At 36.0% G+C, this 25176-nt stretch overlaps 1 protein-coding gene across 1 annotated transcript in view; it reads left to right on the top strand.

Annotated features, from left to right (window-relative positions):
• Window positions 1-18518, top strand: part of ERICH2 (glutamate rich 2) — a 91641-nt gene extending 73123 nt beyond the window's left edge. Inside the window, exons 8-11 of the mRNA XM_044669092.1 lie at window positions 194-354; window positions 9701-9758; window positions 17546-17617; window positions 18412-18518. Coding sequence (XP_044525027.1) covers window positions 194-354; window positions 9701-9758; window positions 17546-17617; window positions 18412-18518 — 398 coding nt within the window. The remainder of the gene's footprint in view (window positions 1-193; window positions 355-9700; window positions 9759-17545; window positions 17618-18411) is intronic.
• Window positions 18519-25176: the final 6658 nt, after the last annotated feature.

Raw genomic sequence — 25176 nt, 5'->3', positions numbered from 1 at the left:
CAGAGGCATCCCCAAATGAGATTGGTTTATTGTCATTATCTTTGACTTTGCAAGGACGTGCTCCAAAATGGGAAGAGCACTCTCCAGATTATGTTGTTGTAGTCACAGGTCAGGAACATCTACTTCTGATAGCTTCATTTTTTAAGGCTTATCATCTAAAAAATATCCATTCTGTGTTTTGATTGAAATATAGATGAAGATGCAGCACTTGCAAACACAGTGAAAAATGATGAATCCTCAGAAAGTCCTGAAGATAGGCTGTCAGAAACTATTAAACATGACAATGAGAAGGGATGTAACAGTACTACTGTATTTATTGAGAAAAATGTTGCACCATTGGAGTTAATGACAGAGGTAAATTTTCTTATCCACTATTATATATTTAAATTTTACATTGTTACATATTTGCAGATAATAATTTTTAAAATTCAGCATCTACCTGGCTGCCATCTTTGAAATCAATGTCGGGATTCTTCTTCAAGCCTCCTCAATGTACTAATGGGAGCACTAGGTGAAGATGGGAGTCATGCATCTGCTTCCTCTCACTAAGACTGCCTTGAAATACATACTGAGAGGGAGATCAACATGCCCTTTACTTTACTTTCTGTTGGCTCACTGTTCTCTTGGCTTACAGTGCTTCTTTTCTCCCCTTGCATCTCAAGTTCCCATATATCCTTTAAAGCCCAGCTCAGATTTTATTTTGCAGCTCTCTAATGTATTTGATCATGTAATATTTTGTATTATTATTATTATTTGTTGTTGAATAATTTCCATTGTATCTGACTCTTTGTGACCCCATTTGGGTTTTTTGGGCAAAAATACTGGAGTGGCTTGCCATTTCCTTCTCCAGATGAAGAGCTGAGGCAAAATGGATTAAGTGAGCTGGCTAGGGGCATGACAGCTTTGAACTCAGGAAGATGCATCTTCCCAGTTCCAAGTTCAGTGCTCAATTCACTTTGCCACTGATGCCCTAAGTATTTTATATTATAGTTGTTTCATGTTACAGTCTGAGTCTTACCTTTCTACTAGGCTGTTAACTTTTTGTGGGTTAGAAATGTTATATCTAAATTTTGTAGGGCAGAGCAGGAACTATACACCCAGATGCTTAATAAATGAAGAAGAAAGAAGGTGGGAAAGGTAAAAAGAAGGATGAGGGAAGAGGAGGCATGAAATACATTTAGTACTTTGCCTGTTTCTTTTTCTTCTTTTTTCCCATTAATCAGTTATATTTAAATACTATATTTGAGAAACATGAATCTAGACAACGTAATGTGCTAGATACTTCTATAATACAGTTTTTGACACAACAGCCCTTCAGTTTATATCTTCAATTGAAACACACTAATAGAGCACAAAACTTAAATGAATATGTAATGATCACTTTCTTGGGGAGAGAGAGAGGAAGTTCTCCTCCACCCTTTTTTCAGTCGGATATGGGCCACAGATTTAGAGTTAGAAGGGGAACTTTAAAGCTTATCTGATGCAAAACTCATTAGATTTTTGAGAAGATGAAATCCAAAAAGAGTTAGGCACCTTGCCCAGGGCCATAAAGCAGTAAGTGGCTGGGCTGGAATTGGAACCAGGTCTCTTAATTCCAATTTTGTTACTTTTTTCTCCACACTACCCTACCCAGACAGGAGTGTGATATACTTATTCCTTATGTTTGTCTAATGGTTTTTATTCACAATATTTAAATGGATATTTGGAAAGTCTAGAATAATGACCCAACACATTTACTAAATCATCTGTTTAATTAAAAAGTAAATATAAACCCTGATTTTATTTTTACTGTCATCATTTAGTATGTCTAAGCTGCAAGAAAGGTAAAATAATGAAAATCTGGCTTAGCTATTAATTTACTTGGGTCTTCAGAAAAATTATAATTTATAATATGTAGCTTTATGTCTGAAATAAAAATATTTTTACAACTAAATGGTTTTTGAAGTGTTCTGAGGTTACTGGATAAAGGACAAAAAATGCAAAATATTATCTTCCTTGCTCTTGTTATCATGGAGACTTGAAAGATATATTTGCGAATGAATAAACCATATACTTCAAACCAATGCTTCAAAAAAAAAAAAACCTCCTCTTACTCCTTAAGCAAAACTTCAAGATTGTTAATATATGTGTAGCAATATTAATTTAAAACACCATTTCACTCTTAACATATTATTTAGAGAATAGAAGAATTGGGTTATTTAGAAAGAAGCATATTACTAAAATGTAGCAAACTAAATACCTGTACTGTTGACACCACTTAAATTTTCAACTTTCCTCCCTCACAATTCAAAACCATGGGGATGGTAATTTATATGCTAATGAAAAATGCATGGTTGCAAAAATTGTATTTAACAGTTAAGTCATTTTAAGCCTAACTATTGTTACTGTGATACATTTTGGTATGTAAAGTAAGTGCACTATAATGAGAAGCCTCCTAAAGCCATATTTCCTGATTCTTAATGCTGCTCACTTCTTCATGAACTGAAGTTCTTCATTGCACAAGTGTGCTATGTTCTCGGAAACAAGTGAAAAATTATTAAACATCAATAATTATACAATTTGGGTTTTGATGGTCAAGCATAAAAAACCCTAAAATATTTTCTTATCAATGTAGATTAAAGAGAATTCCTCCAGCATTTTTCCATTAAAAGTATATAATTCATAAGAAAAGTAAATGGAAAAACACTATATTTGAATTCACATGATTTGAAATTATAACTATAAATATATTTTGGTTCCAGCTCAATGAAAATATACAACATACATTAAAATAATTTGATTATTTTAGAAGATTCCTTATTCTTACTAATTCAGGACCCATTTGTAGTTGTGCCTTTGCCTAATGCTTTTATCATCAAGTGGTTAGAAGGAGGGTTTTGAAAAGGAGCTTAGCTAAAAAATATTCTTGTAACTAGTCTTCATTTAGATGAAGAAGCTAAATTATTTATCATACAAGGCCCTATCAACTATGAGAGGAGTGCTGCCCGTTTTTTTTTTAAACCCTTAACTTCTATGCATTGGTTCATAGGTGGAAGAGTGGTAAGGGTGGGCAATGGGAGTCAAGAGATTTGCCCAGGGTCACACAGCTGGGAAGTGTCCGAGTCCAGCTTTGAACCTAGGACCTCACGTCTGTAGGCCTGACTCTCAATCCACTGGGCTACCCAGCTGCCCCCTTGTGTTGCCCATTTTCAAAGACAAAGTATACCTACCTATCATGATATCATTTTATAACAATTAATTCATGAAGAACTTTTTTTAAGGTACTTTTCTAATCACTTCCCTCTGAGCCAGATAGTACTAAAGTGTTGTTATTATATTATTATCCCTATTATATAGAGGGGAAATCAAGATTCCTAGGGGTTAAATGACCCCTAGTTACAAAACTAATAAGTATCAAGAATTTATTAGACACTTACTATATGCCAGGCACTGGGCTAGGCATTGAGGATACAAAAAAAAGCAAAAATAACCCTCGCCCTCAAGGATCTCACGATCTATGAAATGAACTCTGAGGCAGAATACAAAATCAGGACTCCTGATTCCAAATCTAGCTAATCTAGCAACATATCAGCTAGTTTTCAAACCATTTGTATTTAGCATTCATCCCTTTGATTTTAATGTTATAAATAATTTGTAAGGAGCAAAATATTTTTAACTTGTCATTCTTGTCATTCCTTTAGTAGGCAAGCTACATGATATCGATTATATGTGTGAAGTCATGCAAGACATGTTTCCATATTAGCCATGTTTCAAAAAAAAAAAAAGCTTCCCCCAAAAAACAAGAAAAATAAAGTTTCAAAATATACTGCAGTCTGTACCCAGAGCTTATCACTTCTCTCTGTAGAGGTGGATAACATGAGTCCTTTGGAATTGTCTCATTTCATTGTATTAGCTATAGTCAATAGCTAAGTGACTCATAGTTGACCATTGTACAATATCGCTATTACTTGGTACAATGTTCTATTGGTTCTGCTCACTTCAATTTGTACCAGAAAAACCTCCTCCTTGTTGTTTCTTAAAGCACAATAATATTCCATCACAATTATACACCACAAATTGTTGGTTCATTCCCCAATAGATAGGCATCCCTTCAATTGCCAATTCTTTGCCACCATAAAAAAGTTGCTATAAATATTTTTGTACAAATAGGTTCTTTTCACTTTTCTTTGATCTCTGTTGGAATATAGACCTCATAGTGGAATTGCTAGGTGAGAAGGGTATACACAGTTTGATAGCCCTTTGAGCATAGTTCCAAATTGTTTTCCTGTGACCATTTATCAATTTGGAGATAGTTTATATTTTTATAAATTTTATTCAGTTCCCTATATATTTGAGAAACTAGGGCTTCTTTCAAGAAACTTTATAAAATGTTTTTCATGTTGCCTGTTTTTCTTCTTTTGAGGGCTCATTCTTTTTTAAAAGAACTCTTATCTTTATCATGGAATCATGGAAAAATATTCTAAATAAAAAGGGGGGGAACCCTTACCTTCCATCTTAGAATCAATACTAAAGATCAAAGGTAGAAAAGCAGTAAAGGCTAGGCAATTGGAGTTAAGTGGTTTGCCTAGTTCACCTCTTACTTATAACATAGAACTCTAAAACTTACCATTTGGAAAGAACATCAATAGCCACACATTCTAATCCATAACCAAGTAAGAAACCCTTCTAAAAAGAGAAGCCCAGCCTTTAGGAGAAGACCTCAATGGAAGGCAACTCTTGACTGACAGAGGCAACCCATTTCACTTTTCTACATGCCCTACTTGTTAAGAGTATTTCCTTAGGAGCCCAAATTGATCTTTTTGCAAATTCTATCTATTTCTCTATAGTCAAACAAAATGATTCTAACACTTCTTTTATGTTATCGCCCATCAAATATTAGAAGACAGTTATTTTCCCCTGAGAGTTCAGGCTCCTATTTGTGGGGTCCTTCAATTGATCCTCATGTAATATGAAAATCCAGAGCCTTTACCATGTTGACCTCTTCTCTAGATGTTCTTCAGCTTATCAATGACCTCTTAAAATGTGATCCCAGAACTGAATACAAAACTCAAGAATTAGTATAACCAGCATAGGGTTGAGTGAGACTATTACTGCTTTTCTTAGTATCATCCCAAATTGCACTACTCATTGAGCTTACAAATGATCTAACACCTCTATCTCCTCTTCAGACCAACTGTTAAATATATCTCCTTCCTCTTGTAAGGTGAAGAAATTGAGAAATTGAGAAATTGATTTTAACTCAAATATAAGGCATTATAAGGCATAAATATAAAATATTACATTTATCCCTACTACATTTTATATCATTAAATTCATTCCGGCTTTCTAGCCTATCAATATCTTTTGGAGCCTTACTTTGCCACCTAAGGATATTATTTGTTCCTCTTCATTAGATTGTGAGGTCCTTGAAGGTAGGGCTATCTTTTTTATTTAGAAAAGATTTTATTAACTTTTTTCTTCAAAATTTAATTCCAGGCTTGTTCAGTATAGTCACTATAATGAATACTGTTAATTTTATTATTTATTAATTATTCATTAATGCTAATGAATTGTATAGAAACAATATATTAAAAGAACTACAATGTCCAAAGGTCTTTATAATATTAGAGATAATATTCTCCAGATCAGTAAACCAAAAACAAAAAAATGGGGAAAGGGCTGAAGCAGGCAGCACAATAAAAAATAGCAGTTTTGTATGACTTTTTCAAATTTTAACTTTAAAGGTTGATACTTATTTCAGTTTGCTTCCTTCTTTCCCAATAAGATCTGGAAATTCATCATCATCAACCTCCCTAGTGGCATGTGGTGCCTTTCAGTCATCGGGTTGGGCAGAGCTTCTGTCAGTCTTCTTAAACTAGTCAGGCTGTCCCCTCCATGCTGGTTTAAGACTCTGGAGAGCATTGTGTTAGTTGCTTTGCCTAGACAGGGCCCATAATAGTTGCTGCCAGTAACAGCTGAACTTTGGTATTTTTTAAGTGGATCACTGTTCCTGTGTTGATAATAATATTCAACCCTTTAGGGCCAGAGATATTCTATATTCTTAGTTCCTTTAAGGAAAGCTGAAGTTTCTTATCTACTCTAGCTGTTCTATGAACTATCTTCTTTCTCCAAGCAGTTCTTTTCCCACAAAAGTGCAATTATGTCTTCAGTTTGACTAGTTTCTTTTAGTTTATCATCTTCCTGTAATGGAAATAGAACCAAAGATAGAAGACACAGGATAGCAAGATGGCAGCCAGAGAGGAAGTCAGAAGTGAAGCTTAGCCCCAGGGACTTTTTCCTTAATACATCCCCAGCATCCAGCATAGTACCTGGCACATATAAGATGTTTAAATAAATGCTTATTCATTAACTGGTTTTGTATCACCTGAAGATTTAATAAGAATATCACCTATGCCTTTTCCAAATCATGGATAAAAATGTAAAGTAGAGAGGTCAAGTATTGACCCTGAGGATTCCACTGAAGAATTCTTCCAAGCTGATATTGAACATTTAATACTGTTTGAGTCCAGTCATTCAGCTAATTCTGAATCCATATAATTATATTATTTTCTAACCTACAACACTACATCTTTTCCGCAAGAATAGCAGGAGAAAACAAATTGTTTTTAAGTTAAACTTATTTCATGTTATTGTGTCTTTAAAATATATGTGTTTAATTTAAATTTACTTAAATGTTTTGCCAAAATTTGGGTTAACCATATCTTTTTCCTGATCTACCAGTTTAGTAATCTACCTATCAAAAGAAGATATTCTGGGGTGACCTATTTTTATAAAATCATGCTGGTTCTTTGGGATTATATATCCATTTATAGATGTTCACTAACTACTACTGCTTTTATAAACACATTTAGAATTTTGCTAGAAATCATAATCAAGCTTATCATTTGCAGATTCCATTTTCTTCATTTTTAAAGGAATTGGGACATTTATTCTTCCTCAATCTTTTGATACCTCTCCCTTAGTAATTCATCAATTACACCTACCAGTTTCTTTCAGTACCTGAGGATGTGGTTCATCATAACTTGAACTCATATAGTGTAGCTTAGTTCTCTGTTGATGTCTTAGTTTCCTTAAGGAATCAACCTTTTTTGTTCTATTCTTTCCAAATCGTTTTTTTCAATTCTTAATTTTTTCCAGCCACTGGAAATGACAGAGTAAAAATGATTAACAGGTAGTTGATGTCCAAGATAAAGATGTTGAGTTCTTTTTTTTTGAAGAGGAAATAAAAATAAATTATTAGAAATTTTTTATTATATGCCAACAAAACTGACAAATAAAATGCTTAAAAATACTCAAGAAATATAAACTTGACATATAAATAGAACAAGAAATTCAGAATTTAGACAAGCTTCAGAAAAATAAATTTAATAAATCATAAATGAGCCTACAAAGAAAGAACCAACAAAACCCAGAACAACAAAATCCTATATCACCATTCGCAAAAATAAAGACGGCATCCTAACAAACTCTTCATCTACATAGAAGACACATATGGTCCTTATACTCAAGGTGAGAGGAAGCAGAGAAAAAAACTCCATGACTGAGAAAAAAAGGAAACTAAGGATCAAGCAACTCTACCTTCTCTTTGATGTCAATATTCCTCCCATCCACTCTTAACAAGGATCTCTTCCTCCTTTGATCTCTCTTTCCCTCAGTTTGTCTTTTAAAATACTTTTTTATTCTCCTTAGCCTTCTTGATGCTGAGGAAGCTGTCTCTCTAGCACTCATAATACATTCTTACAGAACCACACCATGCTTTTGTATCTATTCCTAGCTAACTGGCCCTGATCACATAGCTTTCAAAAACTGAAGTTTTTGTTGTCTTCCCCTTTGGCCCTGTTGATCTCTTCTTGGAATTCATCTTTCCTCAAAGTTTCACCATTGAGAGCTTGCTATCCTATCTAGGTTGACTTCTTTAGAAATAGTCCAAAGGATCCCATCTTTCCCTCCTTTGAGTCCTTTAAAATCTTGCTTTCCAGAATCTAAGGTATTTATCCTTGGAGGAAATCATGTCCATATTTCCTTTTTTTTATAGTGAAAAACTTAAGAAAAGGGAGTGGTCACTTTATTATAATCATATTCAACCTAGGTGGGCTAACAAGTTCTTAATAGTGAAACCTTGAAGAGATTAATAATTTATTTGAAGTTCTTTCTAAAAGACTTTTTGCATCTCTGAGGTACCGCCTCACACCTAGCAGATTGGCTAATATGACAGCAAAAAGAAAGTAATAAATGTTGGAAAGGATGTGTCAAATTTGGGACACTAATGCATTGCTGGTAGAGCTGTGACTTGGTCCAACTATTCTGGAAGGCAATTTGGAATTATTGCCAAAGGGATTTAAATGACTGCCTGCCCTTTGATCCAGCCATACCACTGTTTGTACTCCCAAAGAAATAATAAGGAAAAATACATGTACAAAAATATTTATAGTCACGATCTTTGTAGTGGCAAATAATTGGAAAATGAGGGGATGCCCTTCGATTGGGGAATGGCTGAACAAATTATGGTATCTGTTGGTGATGGAATACTACTGTGCTGAAAGGAATGCTGCACTGGAGGAATTCCATGTGAACTGAAACGTCCTCCAGGAAATGATGCAGAGTGAAAGGAGCAGAACCAGGAGAACATTATACACAGAGACGGATACACTGTGGCACAATTGAATATAATGGACTTCTCTGCTGGCAGCAATGCAATGATCCAGGACAATTCTGAGAGACTTATGAGAAAGAATGCTACCCACATCCAGAGAAAGAACTGTGTGAATAAAAACACAGAAGAAAAACATTTCCTTGATCACATAGTTCGATAGGGTTATGATTGGGGATGTAGACTCTAAATGATCACTCTATTGCAAATATTAATAATATGGAAATAGATCTTGATCAATGATACATGTAAAACCCAGTTGAATTGCTCATTGGCTATGGGAGGGGGAGGAAGGAGGGGAGAGAGAATATGAATCATGTAACCATGGGAAAATATTCTAAATTAATTAAATAAATAAGATTGAAAAAATAAAAGACTTTTTATATGGACCTGCAAGTCTACATTTCTTCCAACTATATTATTCATCATAACGCCAGAGTCTCCAGAAGAAATGCTAAAACTATACAAAATCAATTTGATTTGCTAGGGAATAGTGATGAATCCCTAATATTCTCAAAATCCCTAGAAGTTTGAGCCCATCTATTCTTATAGAACAACACCTATAGCATATGGTTTTTCTACTATAAAGGAGGAACTATTTTGCTTACTCCATGGAGCTCCTCCCTCAATGGAGGCAATGAGATTGTAGTAGAGTATGAGCTAAATTTAGAGGTAGGAAGGAAAGCTAAGCTTAAGTCCTACTTCTCAGATTTCACAGCTGTATGACAATGGGCAAGTCATTTAACTTCTTTTTTGTAAGAAGGGAGTAAACCGTGATTGTTGTGAGAGTGTATCAAAATTAGAGTGTATCAAAAATGCTTTTCAAATCTTAAAGTACTATCTAAAGTCAAGAATTACCATTTTATTTGAAATGACTAATCATAACACATTCAATAAATAGTTCTTGATTAACTGTAGGCATACTTCTAAATAATGTGAATAATTAATAATTAATAGCTAAGGAGAAAGGGAATTCCAAAAGTCTCATTAATATTTAAATTCTAAAACTTCTTACTAACCGGGTTTTTTTGTTGTGTTTTGTTTTTTTAGTTCCTAAGAGCAGTAATGGGTCGAAACTACACTGTGGCAAAAAAATTATGTGAAATGAGTAAGCACCTTTTTTATACTTTTCTTTCTTTTTTCCTTCCTTCCCTCCTTTCTCTTTCTTTTTTTAAATCCTTTTCTTCTGTCTTAAGAGTCAATACTAAGTATCAGTTCCAAGGCAGAAGACTGGTAAGGACTAAATAATTGGGGTCAAGTAACTTGTCTACAGTCACACAGCTAGGAAGTGTCTGAGGTCATATTTTAATCCAGAACCTCCCATTTCCAGTGAGCCACCTAACTAACTTCCTTTCTTCCTTCCTTTTTTCTTTCTTTCTCTCTTTACTTTTCTTTCTTTCTTTCTTCCCTCCTTCCTTCCTTTTTTCTTCCTTCTTCTTTCTCCTTATTTCTTTCTCTTTCTTGATCTTCCTATCTTGTCTGGATTGGAAGGGCAACAGTTAGTCTATCTGTCAATAAAGAAAAAGGCAGGGGGAAGGGAGGAAGGTACCTGGTGTGGGAACAGGATGCAGAAGTCATAGAGAGTGCAGCCAGGGAGAAATGAAGATATAGCTGACCTGGGCCCCTACGCTTGAATGGAAGTATTGGGAGGAAAGGTCTCTTCTTTCAGTCAGAGGGAAGAAAGGACCTCCATCTCATTGCCAATAGGTATAGAAACTTGGACCTGCTCCATTTCCAACTAGGGCTGGTTTACCTCTGCAGAGCAGCCTGGTGCCCCCACACTCTCAGGGGCTCACCATATTAGTAATAAACTTAACATGGTCACCCAACCAGCTTTAGCCTTACTATACATCAGAACTCCCAACCTTAAAAGTTCAAGATCTGCCTCAATCTCTCAGTAACATCAATTATAGCCATGCTTGGTTCTCTTTTATATTTCTAAATAAATAAATATGTCAGATATGATTTCAAAATAGCAATTATAATTAGCCAGATTTCCCCAAATTCCTATTAAAATAAATAATATGTATAATATACATAGACTATGTATACATATATAATAAATTATACATATATATTATTGTTTATTGGGAGGATCAGAACATACCTCATATAGAAGATAGTGCCTGAATTATATCTTAAAGGGAATGCCTTCCAGGCATGAGTAAATATAAGGATATTGAAATGGGAAAAAATAGAGTGTCATGAGAGAAGAACAGTTCAAGGGTCAGTTTGGTTGGACTGTAGAATTTGAAAGAGAGGGAATAATGTCCAGTGAGGCAACAAAATTTGGGGCAGTTTCTGTCCGATTTTGCAAGGTAAACACAGGAGTTTATATTTTATTCTAGAGGCAATTGGAAGTCGCTGGAATTGGTTGATTAGGGGAGTCACATGGTCACATCTGCACTTTTAAGGACCGTTACTTTGGCAGCAGAGTATAGGATGGATAGGAGTGGTGAGAGATTTGAAGCTGGGAGATTAGTTAGTAGACCATTCCAATAATCTAGGCAAGAGGTGACAAGAGCCTGAAATTGTGAATGGAGAGAAGAGATTATAGGCCAGGGATTGTGTGAAATAGAAACACTGAGGTTTGGCAACTACATAGATATTTGGAGGGAAGAAGAGTGAGGAGTCAAGGATCATGTGAAGATGACAAATCTTGGAAGGATGGTGGTGTCCTCAAGAGAAAGAGGGCAGACAAACTGGAGGCTTTAGGCTGTTCCAACAGCCCAGGGGGATGGTAAACCAGACCTGTAGCTGAGTATATAGGGAGAGGATAGAACGGATGTAAGACATATGTCTTAAATAAATTAAATTAAATGTCTTAAATAAATTAAATTAAATGTCTTAAATTAAATTAAAATAAATTTTTAAAAAATTAAATGTCTTAAATATTAAATTAAATTAAAAGGGCTTGGCAAATTGTGGAATTGCCAAAAGAAGCATTGTAGGATCCAGTGGCTAGAGAACTGGCTTCAGAGTTCCAAGGTCCTTAGTTCAAGCTGATGTATCTGACTTACAGGCTATGATGTTAGGCACATTATCATCCACCTGGACGTTCAGAACAATCTAAAAACCTTCAGTTCATTTACTCTGCAAATTCTTCTTTATGCTCTTATTAGACTCGTCTTCCTTACTCATCAATCTGATCGTATAATACATTGCTCAAGAGCCTTTAAAAGCTTTCCTGTTGCCTATGAAGTATAGTTCAAACTCCACTGGCTAACATTTAAGGACCATCATGATCTTGTGCTGCTTTTATCTTTCCAACTTTAATTCATACCTGTATTCTCTGTGAACTCTGCACACTAACCAAACCATTTGCAAACCCTCATTCATATCTTATACTTTCCTAATTCCATGCTCTTATAATGTTCTTTATATGTATTATGTCCTTTCTTCCCTCCTGTCCATTGAATTCAAACAAAATTTCTGTTGCTATATGTATGTTCTTTTGGTTCTGCTCATTTCACGTTTCACAATTTCATGTAGATCTTTCCTTTTTTTTTTCAATTAACCTGGAGAGCCAGTGAGGTGTGGATTGAAAGCTAGGTCTAGAGACAGGAGGTCCTGGGTTCAAATGTGGCCCCAGATACTTCCTAGCTGTGTGACCCTGGGTAAGTCACTTAACCCCTATTGCCTAGCCCTTACCACTCTTCTGCCTTGGAACTAATACATAACATTGATTCTAATGCAGAAGGTAAGTGTTTTGGTTTTTTAAGTATCTTCATATGTTAAAGACGTATCAGTTTCATCCCTTCAATAGAATTAATTATCTTTTCCCAAAAACCTTCCCCTCTATTGAACTTGCCAATTTCTGTCAAGGGTGCCACTATTCTTCTTTTCTTGAAAGTTGTTTCACTCAGTGTTCTTGTTGATTCTTTCATTCCTGTATTCATTTTGTGGTGATATTTTAATATTGGTTGGAGAGGATTCTCATGGTGACTTTGAGCTTCTCTGCTCTACTCTGCCATCTTGGCTCCGCTCCCAGAAGTCTCCCTGCCACTATTCTTCCAGGCTCCCAGATTCATGATTTTGGCATTAGCCTTGATAATGTCTCCTTGTCTCACTCTACATATACAGTCAGTTGATAAATCTTGCCATCTTTATCTCCATCACAATCTCTCACATATAATCCCCTCTTCCTCCTCACATAGTCACAAGCCTTATTATGTCTTGCTTATACTATTACAATATTATCCTAATTGCTTTGCTTTCATTTTGCTTGATTTTTACTAGTCCTTTAAAATCTAACTCAAATCTTCTTCAAGCAGCTTTCTTCCTAACTGCCCCTCCAACTGTGCGTTCCACTAAGTAATATGTCTTTCCTACATTGAATTACATTCATCAGTTTAATGACACTTATGAGTTATTGTGTGTTGGTTAATGGCGTATCTATGAACGGTATATTTCTTTATTCGAATTAAGCAAAGACTTATCCATGGGTTTTGTTTCATCTGAACTTTGTATCTCCCTCAATGCCTAGCCCAGTGCTCTGCACATTGCAAGTACTTAGTAAATGTTTGATAACATGCATATTAACTATGTCAGAATTAGACAGAAAAAATATCAGGAGTGAAAATATAATACCATACCATAAACTTGAGGACATAGATTAAGTAACTTCAGAGTCATCCAAGCCAAGATTAAATCCTCAGGTCTATTATTAGGTCCTTAGCTCCTGAGTTCTTTGCCTATTTGTAACTAAGATTACTAGTTTACAAAAATAATTTCTCCTGGTTTGACTTTACAATTTGAGTATAACTAGTTCATTCTGGTTTATTTCCTAGCTGTATGATTATGAATATATGGGTTAGATCTTCTGCCTACAAAACTTTGTATCTGCCGTTTTGAATGTGGGGGTGGGTGTGGGTAGGGCAATCTTTTATCTTTACTCCTTTTTTTGTTTTAATCCCTTACAAAGAATTCCCTTAAATAATTTTACCCGTTAATATGAACTTGGATTTCGTCTGCTTTCCACACACTGTTCTTATATAGGCTTAATTTTTCCTGCCATTTTCCTGTTGTCTCATGCAGAACTGCTATCATTCCCTATGTGCCATTCCCCACTTTGGGTTGGAGGCAGCCTTGTGTGATGTTTTTTTTAAGTGGGACTGGAAGTCAGAAGTTTCAAGTGCCGTTTGCAGCTCTTGTGTTGATTTAGTATAAGATTTTGCACAAATTAATCTTGCTATTTATTGGTATCTTCATGTGTAAGACAGGGATTAGAGGCTCAATTTTGTCATCATAATCTATATACACACAGTATATATACACACATACTCATACACATGTATCTGCTCCTTTTCTGTATCAAGTACGTCCCTTCTTTAATCCATCCTCCACTCAGCTGCCAACATGATTTTCCTAAAATGCAAATCTCACCATGTCATCTTCCTACTCAAAAGACTTTCCCTATTTCCTAGTTCCCTATTTCCTCTAGGATGATAATGATGAAGAAGAAGAAACTAATGACAATAATAATACCTAACATTGCCCTGGGAGGAAGAAGAGAAGCAAAGGAGGGAGATAAGTTTGATCATATAACTTAGGAAAACTTGTGTAGAAATTTGTTACTGCATGTAATTTATAAAAAAAAATAATTAAAAAAATCTTACAGGGTCCTAGTAGCAACCCTGTTGTGGGAAATCAAATCAAATCAAATCAATCAATCAAAAAAAAAACCTAACATTTATATAATTCATACCATGCACCAAGCATTGTGCAAAGCATTTAACAATTATCTCAATTGATCTTCACAACAACCCTTGGGGTTAGTACTATTATTATCTCCAGTTTATAATCGAGGAAACTGAAGCAGGCAGAGGCTAAGTGACTTGCCCAGGGTAATACAGTATCTGAGGCCATATTTGAAATTAGATCTTCCTGAACCTCGGTACAATGCTCTATCCCCGGGACAATATCCATCAAATACATATTCTTCCATTTGATATTTAAACCCCTTTACTACCTGTTTGTTTTCTGTGCTTTTTTTTAAACTTATTTTCTATTTTGAAACTGATCCTAAGTATCACTTCCAAAGCAAAAGATCAGTAAGGTCTAGGCAATGGGGGGTTAAGTGATTTGCTCAGGGTCACACAGCTAAGTAGTATCTGAGGCCACATTTGAACCTAGGACCTCCCATCTCCAGGCCTGACTATCCCCTTAGCCACCTAATCTGCCCTACCCTTTCAGTTTTTCAAGTCTTCTTATGCTTTAAACTCCTCCACATAATCTGTGATCTAGTTACACTGGCCTACTTAATGGTTGGTTACACATGATGTACTGTATCTCCCGTGTTTGGAATGTTTTCCCTCCTTAACCTCTTTTAGTTTCTCCAGCTCCTTCAAGACTCAGCTCAGATTCCGTCTTCTACTGGAGGTTTTTCTAGCCTCCCAATGCCCCAGCTGCTGATGCTTTCCATTTAGAAATCACCTCCCATTTACCCTGGGTAGGTCTTCTACACACAGAGTTGATTGCATAGTGCTTCCCCCAGTTATAATTTGAGTTCCTTGAGAACAGGCACTGCCATTGTATCCACAATGCTTAGCACGGTGCTTGCCACATCATAAGTACTTAATAAATCTTTATTGATGGATTGACTGCCTGCTATCTCCCAGATACCATGCTGGTGGTTGAAAAATATACTTTTCTCCAATTTTTGATAGTGAGTTTGCCAGACAGAAGAGGAAATCTATTGCACCTCCACTCCAAGCTCTATGCCAAGAGATAACCTCATTGCCTTTTCTCCAATGAAATAAGTAACCCGTTCTAAGTGACAGAATTATACCAATGAAAACACTACTTGAAGCCATGGTCTAAAATTGACAAAAGATTAAAGGTTATTTTTTCCTTTGTTTTATGGGTTACCGTGACTGAAGAAATTCATCAGCTGGTTAGCCTTCTGGTGATGCCTCTCTGTTGTTAGCCAGATTGGTCCTTGGAAAACAGTTTCAATCTGTTGTCAAGCTCATGCTCAAAGCCTTTCAAGCATAATAGAACCTTCCAGAGTTTATTTTCTCCTATAATAACCTGTGAAAACCCAGGTTACCTGCACACCACAATGAGGCATCATAATGGGATTTTGTGGACAGTTGTAATCTGCATAATTGGAGAGACCTATCTGTTTGTATATTTGAGTAAAAATTAATAGAAATTTCAAGATTTTGTAAGGAATATATTAATCATATTTAAACATCAGATGCATATTAATTTATTAATCTTTTTAAAATCTGCAAAATGGTTTAGTAAATTGCTAGTATTTTCCCTCAAAGAACTTCTAATATAAGATTTTCATAGTATACTAAAAATGAGCTCTTTCAGGTAGACTTTTGCATAGTACTACCATGCAAGGATATATCTTAGTTGTAGGGTACTGAGACTGCTATTTACTACGTTTTTAATATACTGGATTAAAAGCACACCTTGTGTTCCTTAACTCCCCTTGAGGCCATGAAGAAAAATAGAAAAAAATATATTTTAATTAGATCCTGAATGTAAATATTTTGGATAGAACAGAGAGGAATAAAAAAAGTATCTAAAAAACAGAACAAGGAAGCCTATTGGAAAGGGTTCAAATAAGAGGGAAGGGTGGAAATATTTCTAATCTATATAATGTTAGCAAACAACTTAGCAGCCTAATTAAAGTAGTAGAGTGTTTATGTTAATGATAATGACAAAAAGGATGCATGAGAAGAGAATAGGATTGATGGGTCCACCAAAGAAGATATTCCAGTAGTTCAATCCATATTGAGGATCTGCACTAAAATGTGTGCTATCAGAATAGAGATAAAGGAATGAATTAATCAGATGTGTGGGGAAACAGCAAATGTGAGCAAAGGTATGGATTTGAGAGGTAAAGGATAATGTTCAACGTTGACTCAAAATTTTGTTGCTTGAAAAAGTCAATGGAAAAGTGCCACTCCCCTATACTGAGAAAGCTAAACATTTGAGAGGCTTGTATAAGAAATACAATATGCTTTGCCTTTATCAGACATGGCAGTACACACCTGCAATTTCTGCTACCAGAGGGGCAGAGTCTGGCAGATTTCTTGAGCTCAGAAGTTCCAAGCTGCAATAGGCTAAGATAGGGGAGCATATTCTCTAATTTGGCATTAATATAGTAAGCATCTGGGATTGGGGGGCCACCAGGTTGTGAAAAGGATATAAAGTAGGAAATGGAACAGATCAACATTCCAGTGCCCATCAGAATGGGACCTAGCCCTTGCCTACATTTCTGGCCTAAACAATATAGAGAAAGCCAGTATTTTTAAAAATAAATAATTTTTATAATATTTTTATTTATTTTATTAGATATTTCCCAATTACATGTAACTTTTTGGGGACAATAATTAATTAAATTTTTAAAGGAAAAAATGTTTTCTCTTCTATGTATTTCACTGGAATTAGCAATGAGATGTTCAATTAGAAATAAATCAGTGAACAAAAAAGTAAACAACTCCTCCTCTTCCAATCCCATCTACTAGCCTAGCTTTTTCCTATATAGCTGGATTACATCCTGGTTTGGAAAGAAAAAAATTGTGTCCAAGAAATGTTTTGGATCCTTGGTCATGAATGAAACCTAATTGAGATGTTAATGACTGATTTTGTTACCTACCTCACCATAGAAATGTAATGAGAATTAATAAGGTAATGTTTATAAGTAGGGGATATAAGTAAGGATAATTATTATTTGTTCCATTTTATGTTATTTTATCATTCTATAAATAAAGCATTCTACTTAAGTATGAGTATACCTTTATAACTTTTAATGCTTATAGTTGTGGGCAGTTTTCATATTCAATGACTGACAGTTTAACTACATTTCTTTTGGGGATGTCTATTTACTAAAATACTTTGACCATTAATAATCTGAATTCTCTTGTCAAATTTCAGTACTTGTCTATGAACCAGAAAATCCTGAAGCTAAACAGTTTTCCTCACTGATTGAAGAAAAATTGCTAATGGGTATTTTTAAAAATTTGAAACTACTTCTTTGTTTTAGAACTAGTTGTCTACAAAGCTGTTATCCAGAGAGAGTGTTGATCTCATTCTCAGATGGAGATAGTTAAGAAAAGAGCAAATACCTTGAATGTCTTAAGTAAAGACAAGACTGAGATTGGAGGCATGAACTAGATGAACCCTCAAGGTCTCTTTCCTAGGGTTTGATTAACTACACAAAACAAGCCAAAATAATTCCCATGATGTCTAGATCCTAGGCAGAGCATCCAAAAAATGAGGCTACTGCTGATTCTTTTCTTGCTCCCTAAAGCTAAAAGTACAGTTATCCCATAAAGCACAGGAAGTTCCTAAATTGTCTTCCTGTTTTTATTTTTATAAATTAAATACTGTTAAAAGAACTATGGAAAAACTGTATTTACAGCCTTTTTAAGCTCAGTGATAAATTTAAATTCAAATAAGAATGTAGTCCTTCATTGATTGTGATGTCATCCTGGGAGCAAGTTTTTTAACACTAATTTTGTGTCTTATAAAAATAATAATTTATCAAATCACAATAATATAGCTTCTCAAACTGACATATTATACATTAGGGAAATTTCTTCCAGTATTTTCCACTGAATTTCTTCAAGATAAAATGAAAAACACAAAAACTTCCACTGACTCCAAATTTGCTATCTAAGAGTTCATTTATCTTCATAGTCTCCAAAAGAGTATATTACTTTGAAGGGAGGAGTAAAATGTTTACAAAAGAACAATAATTTAAGCAAAATGATTAACAATCCTGTTTATTTCTGTGACAGAAAAAACCCATAGTCATGAAGAAGAAAGTGAAGATAGTAGTGATGATAGTGAAGAAAGCAGTGATGATGAAAGTGAAGACAGTTCTGATGAATCCGAAGATACATAGAAAAAAATTCCTATGACTCCTGTCGTACAATAGTTTTTCATTTGTTCTGATTACTTTCACCTTTTTTATTAGCATTTCCTATCAAAACATAATGATAAAAGTGAAGGTGATTTGATGTCTATGAAAGCATATTAAAAAGAAATCTATTACTCTCCTGGTCTAAAGGTTTTTTAATTCATATTTAGAAATATTTCCAGTATTTTTATTAGCATTCACAATCAAAACATTTTCATCTTTTTTTCAATATTAGCATATTTATACTTGAGATATCTTATGATTATTTTTGGTTCTGTTGTTTTTCTGCTGTATACAACTCTTCATGATCCCATCTGGGGTTTTCTTGGCAAAGATACTAGAATGGTTTTCCATTTTCTTCTCCAGCTCATTTGACAGATGAGAAACTGAGCCAAACAGGGTTAAGTGACTTGTCCAGGACCATACAACTAGTAAGTGTCTGAGGCCAGATTTGAAATCAGGAAGGGGAGTCTTCCTGACCCTAAACCCAGCAATCTGTCCCTTGTGCCTTCTAGCTGCCCCACCTTAGGTATTAAGTAACTCAATTACAGTGTGAGGAGTTGCTGAGGGAAAAGGTACTTGGGCTAGAGAAGTTAAGTGCTATTTTGTCAGAAGCACAGCCAGGAGGGGCATGAAGCATGGCAGACCTGAGTTCATTCTTCAAAATGGAAGCTCCAAAAAGAACTCACTAATGGGGAAAAGGTGCCAACATAGCAAAGGGGTGTTCCAGAGTAAAATTGTCTTAGGTACCTCAGGAATTTCCTTTAAAAAGCTCCACAGTCATATCTCAAAGGCCACTCTCATCTCTATATGGTCCTATCTCCCTTTCCCACTCCACTCTATCACACTATACCTACTCATGACCTCCAATGTCCTTACCCCTTTTTAATTCTTTCAGTGTCTACTCCTGCCTAAATGCTCTGGCCTGACTTCATATGCCACTTTATTGACTCATTATTTTTTTTAAATTTTAAACATTTATCTATATTTTAGAAAAGTTAACATGGTTACATGATTTATGTTCTTACTTTCCCCTTCACCCCCCGACCTCCCCCCTCCCCTGGCCAATATGCATTTCCACTGGTTTTAACATGTGTTCAAGACCTATTACCAAATTGTTGATAGTTGCGTTGGTGTGGTAGTTTCGAGTCTACATCCCCAATCATGTCCTCATCTATTTTACCACAGTATATCAGTCTCTGTGTACAATATTCTTCGGGCTCTGCTCCTTTCACTCTGCATCAATTCCTGGAGGTCTTTCCAGTTTATTATTCCTTTGAGCGCAATAGTATTCCATCACCAGCATATACCACAGTTTGTTCAGCCATTCCCCAATTAAAGGACATACCCTCATTTTCCAGTTTTTTGCCACCACAAAAAGCGCGGCTATAAATATTTTCGTGCAAGTCTGTTTATCTATGATCTCTTTGGGGTACAATCCCAACAATGGTATGGCTGGATCAAAGGGCAGGCATTCTTTTATAGCCCTTTGAGCATAGTTCCAAATTGCCATCCAGAATGGTTGGATCAGTTCACAGCTCCACCAGCAATGCATTAATGTCCCAATTTTGTCACATCCCCTCCAACATTCATTACTCTCCCCTTCTTTCATTTTAGCCATTCTGCTAGGAGTGAGGTGATGCCTCAGAGTTGTTTTGATTTGCATTTCTCTAATTATTAGAGATTTAGAACACTTTCTCATATGCTTATTGATAGTTTTGATTTCTTTACCTGAAAATTGCCTGTTCATGTATCTTGCCCATTTATCAATTGGGGAATGGCTTGATTTTTTATACAATTGATTTAACTCCTTGTATATTTGAGTAATTAGACCCTTGTCAGAGTTTTTTGTTATAAAGATTTTTTCCCAATTTGTTGTTTCCCTTCTGATCTTGGCTACATTGTTTTGGTTTGTACAAAAGCTTTTTAGTTTTATATAATCAAAATAATTTATTTTACATTTTGTAATTTTCTCTAACTCTTGCTTGGTTTTAAAATCTTTCCTTTCCCAGAGATTTGACAAGTATACAATTCTGTGTTCACTTAACTTATTTATAGTTTCCCTCTTTATATTCAAGTCATTCACCCATTCTGAATTTACCTTGGTGTAGGGTGTGAGATGTTGATCTAAACCTAATCTCTCCCATATTGTTTTCCAAATTTCCCAACAGTTTTTGTCAAATAGTGGATTTTTGTCCTTTTGTCCCAAAATATTGACTTATTGACCACTGTAGGATCTATTGTCTCTCAGACTTTCTGCTATCTTCAAAAACCCCAGTAACATCTCCATTTCTTCTGATCACGATCTCAGGTATCACTGGATAATATGATACTGGCTTGCCCACAATATGCTTGGAGTGTAATTTCTGCTGGGCTCCTAATGCTGTTCAAGTCTATTACATTACCTTTATTGAATCTCGCAGCAGAGTGTGCAAACATTTTTTCTTCCCATAGGCCCACATTACACCCTGCTCTGTTTCATATCCAGCTAATGACTTAGCCTTCCTACTTCACTAAGATTAAAGCCATCTAACTGAAATTCACTTAACTTCAAATCTTCACTATTCCAAATTCAGCCCCATCACCCCTCTCTGTCCTTTCTGGATCCTTAATGATTCAAATTTGACATGCTTATGTCCCTAATGATAAAAAAGTGAATAATATATATCTTAAGCCAAGTCAGAAAACAAATACAGCAGATAATTTATTCACATTTTAATAGTCACATTCAAGGATCATTTTATAATGCCGTGTGGAAAGTGTAAATAGATCATAAGATCCCATTTTTATTTTTAAATGTGGGGAAAGTAAAAAGAAATTTCCAATTGTGAATCATAAGATAGAAAAGAAGATTGGTCCCTCTTCTATGACATTTAAGTTCCAAAAGAAACACTATAAGGCTTTTGGTTTATAGACTACATAGAAAAGAATTTTGTAACAAACACTTTTAATGAACTCTCCTGACACTACCTGCCTGACTACTCCTTTAGAATGTTCCTCTTCCAACCTTTTGAAGAGGAGGTGTGCCCCAAAGTTCTGTCTTTGGCCCACTTTTCTTTAATTTCTGCACTTTGCCCTTATGATCTCAATGCTTTCCAAGGCTTCATTTACTACTTCTAGAGAAATGATTCTCAAATCTCAAAGTTTAATCTGTCCCTCCAAAACCATAGCTAGGAAAAGCCTATAAGATTTTGTTCTTGACCACAGAAAATTAGAAGGCAGTGATAGCCCTTATAGTTCTTCAGTAGGATAGAAGCCAACCAAACTTTGCACCTCATTACCAAGAATAATTAGTTTTATTAGGAAGCCATCAGGTGACAGTCTTACTCCAAAATGAACTCATACCCTAGCAGGGTGGTTCCCATTTTTTTTTGGCCTACCATCCCCTTTCCAGAAAAAATATTACTTAGTGACCCCTGTCACATACTATCACCACCCCCTTACAGTTATTCACCACCACCCTGGATTGCTGCAGCACCCACCAGAGGGTGGTGGCGCCCACTTTGGGAATCATTGCCCTAGCCCATTGACCCTCATTTCCCCATCCTCCACCAGCAGCAGCTTTTGAATGGCATATTTTGTGCTTCTTTGCCCTAACACAAAAATTGCTAGTAATAGGTCTACCTCAGTCCTCTTATATTTTCATCTGCCTGCTTAATATTTCTGCCTGAGTATCCTTCCAGAACCTCAAACTCAACATGTCAAAAATTTAAACCATCTCTCTCAAACCTGCTTCTCCTTCCAAATTCCATATTCATATTCACTATCCTTTCAGTCACCAAAGTTGCAAACCTATTATCTTTTACTTTTTCTACTTTCATCCCCAAAATCTATTCAGTTGCCAAAATGTATCAGTTGCACCTCTGCAATATCTCTCCCATTTTTTTCCATCTCTGTATTCACATTGTCACAGTCTTGTTCAAAGTCCCTGTCTCTTCTTACCCAAACTATTGTAATAACTTCCTGATTGATTTCTCTTCACAGTTCCCTCCCATAGGATTATGGGATCATAGATCTGTTGTCCAGACAGAAGGGAGCCTTTAAGATCATCTATTCCAACCCCCTCATTTTACAGATGAGTAAACAGGCCTTGAGAAGTTAAATGATTTGGCTCAGGTCATATAGCTAGTAATCTGCAGAGTCGGGATTCAATCTCAGTTCCCACAATTCCAGTCTCTGCACTCCACATTTCAAATTCAGCTACAACATACTATCCCTCAACCAATCCATCCTTAGCACAACTGCCAAAATAACATTCCTAGGTATGGGTGTAAATAATAAGGACAAAAAATTCAGTGGTTCCCTAATCTCTATAGAATAAAATTCAGAGTCCTTATCCTACTATTTAAAACCTGGGACTGTTTGGTTCCAATCTACCTTTCCAGATATTTCACATAATTTCCCTTCTTTTATTCTATTCTTAAGTCAAACTAGACCCCTTGTTGACTGTTCCTTGGGTTCAATCTGATACCTCCTACTTCCATGAATTTTCCAAGACTAAACTGAATGCCTGGGACTTCTTCCACATTCTCTCAAATTGAAATCCTTCAGGTTTCAACTCAGACATCACCTCCTCCTGTAGAATTTCCTCATCCCCATAACTACCTGTCATTATATTTTCTGCATTTTTAGATCATGTTGTATTTCTCTTTTGCCCTCATCACATTAAACTTTGTACATGTACTTAGTTGGGTACATGTCATTGCTCTTTCTGGACTATAAGTTCCTTTAAGGGAGTGATATTCTTAAGGGTGATGTCTTTCACCTTAGTATCCCCCAAACCCGGCACAGTGCTTTTTACAGAGTAGGAACCTGATAAGTGTTTGTTGAATTGAGATATTGAAGTCCTCATAGATATGATTCAGTCTTAAAGCTTGGGAGGGAGAAAAGGCATTAAATACTCTCTTCCTGCCTATTGAAGTTTAAAATTTCCCAGAAAGAACCCTGCAGGATAATGGTAGCTATGTCTAAATGGAAGAATACACTAATCCTTTTCCCCAACCCATAGTTCAAATCCCACCAGTCTCTTATGACTTCTTCAGAAAGATACCTAAAATCTGGACATTTTAAAATGAGATAATTAAACCTGGAAAGGGCATGAGAGGGGTATGAGTGTGAATTCAACCAGAACTTGAAATCCTATTAAATCCAGCAAGATCTAAGCCCTATGGTAGAAATATAGGAGCATCAATAAACATAACATCCCACCAGAAACTTTAATTGATATGCTTGTTTGGTGACCATCTTAACAATTCCTAGAAAAGGTTTGGAAATTTCTTTTGGATCTAGTCAAGTGGGTGTGGGTATCATAGAAATGTCCATTTTTCTTGGACAACAGGAAAGGATTGATCCAGATTTTGCCAATCCTCTAGTTTCTGTTTTTAAGGTATAGGGATAGAAGGAAGGACATCATTGCCTAATGTCAGAAGCTCCCTTTTCCATGACATTGTTTTGGAGATGTCATTGGTCGCCTAACCCTTACATCTAAGGGCAGGAATCTGTAGGTGCCTCAGCTCACTGCCTTCAGTCCTTCCATTCCCTTAAAATAAAGGCCGCACTTTGGAAAATGTCAGCACCATGAAAGAGAACTAGAAAGATCTTCATTCTTCTTTGTTGGAAATACTGTTAATTTTTCTGTTGTTTCATCTCAGAAATTGGAAGCTACTGCCACCTGGTGGCATTTATTTTTAATTCTTTAGCGAGTGAGATAGCACGGGCTTGGCGGTCTATTGAGATTTGCACACGGCAATATGCACAAACATAAATCAATCTGTCGTCTTGATTAATTTCTCGTAAAATATTTTCATCTTCTGGATATTAAAGGGAAGGCAGCTACTTACAAATCACTCTGAGGAATTCGGTTCTCTTCTTTCGAATGAAATGCTTATAATTTCTAGAGTGGTTCTCTAGCTTCCTGGCTGGAGTTTGCCCAGGCTGGCTGGCTGCTTTTAGCGCTCTGACCGCTGCTTTGAGTATGGTTTGGATACAGCCTGGTCTGGCAAACAAAGTCCTATTGGATTTTTATGGTTAAGAGAAACAATACCGATCTTCAGTGACCACAGAAGAAATCCCACCCCCAAAATGTCGAATCCAACATTAAGCCAACATTTCTACACAATCCTTGTCTCGGGAGATAGATGTTTAAGTGGTGAGCACTGCCATTTTTTTTCCTAGCCATAAATTAGAGACTTGAAATAGACCCTAAAGCGTCAACTGAACTGAACTAGCCTTGCAGTTTAAAAATCACATTTTCCGTAGGCTAAAAATGCTAAATGTGCCGGGGAAACGAGATTGACGTTTCTTATCTACTCACCTTGATTCGGACCACATTTTATGCTCCAAATCTCCACAGCTGCCTGTTTTAAGGCTCCCCCTTTGCTGCCCACGTCTCCTGTACTTCCCTTCTCTCCTCCCCACCCCCACTAATAATCCACGGGCTGGACCTGGAGCCAGAATCCGGGTTGGAATCTTTTAAAGCTCCCGGAAAAGAGGAAGCGTAGGCAAAGGGACAGAATCCAAAGTCCCAGACCCCTCTGACCCGAAGAACGGTTTTTCCTTCCAAAAGCGAGACCCAGCTGTGCTGTTCTTCACTCCCGGGCTCAGAACCACACAAGGAGGTGGGGGGCAGCGGGGGGGGGGGTGA

Source organism: Gracilinanus agilis, chromosome 3 (assembly GCF_016433145.1).
Source record: "Gracilinanus agilis isolate LMUSP501 chromosome 3, AgileGrace, whole genome shotgun sequence".
Taxonomy (NCBI): Eukaryota; Metazoa; Chordata; class Mammalia; order Didelphimorphia; family Didelphidae; genus Gracilinanus; species Gracilinanus agilis.
This window is presented reverse-complemented; position numbering and strand designations above follow the sequence as displayed.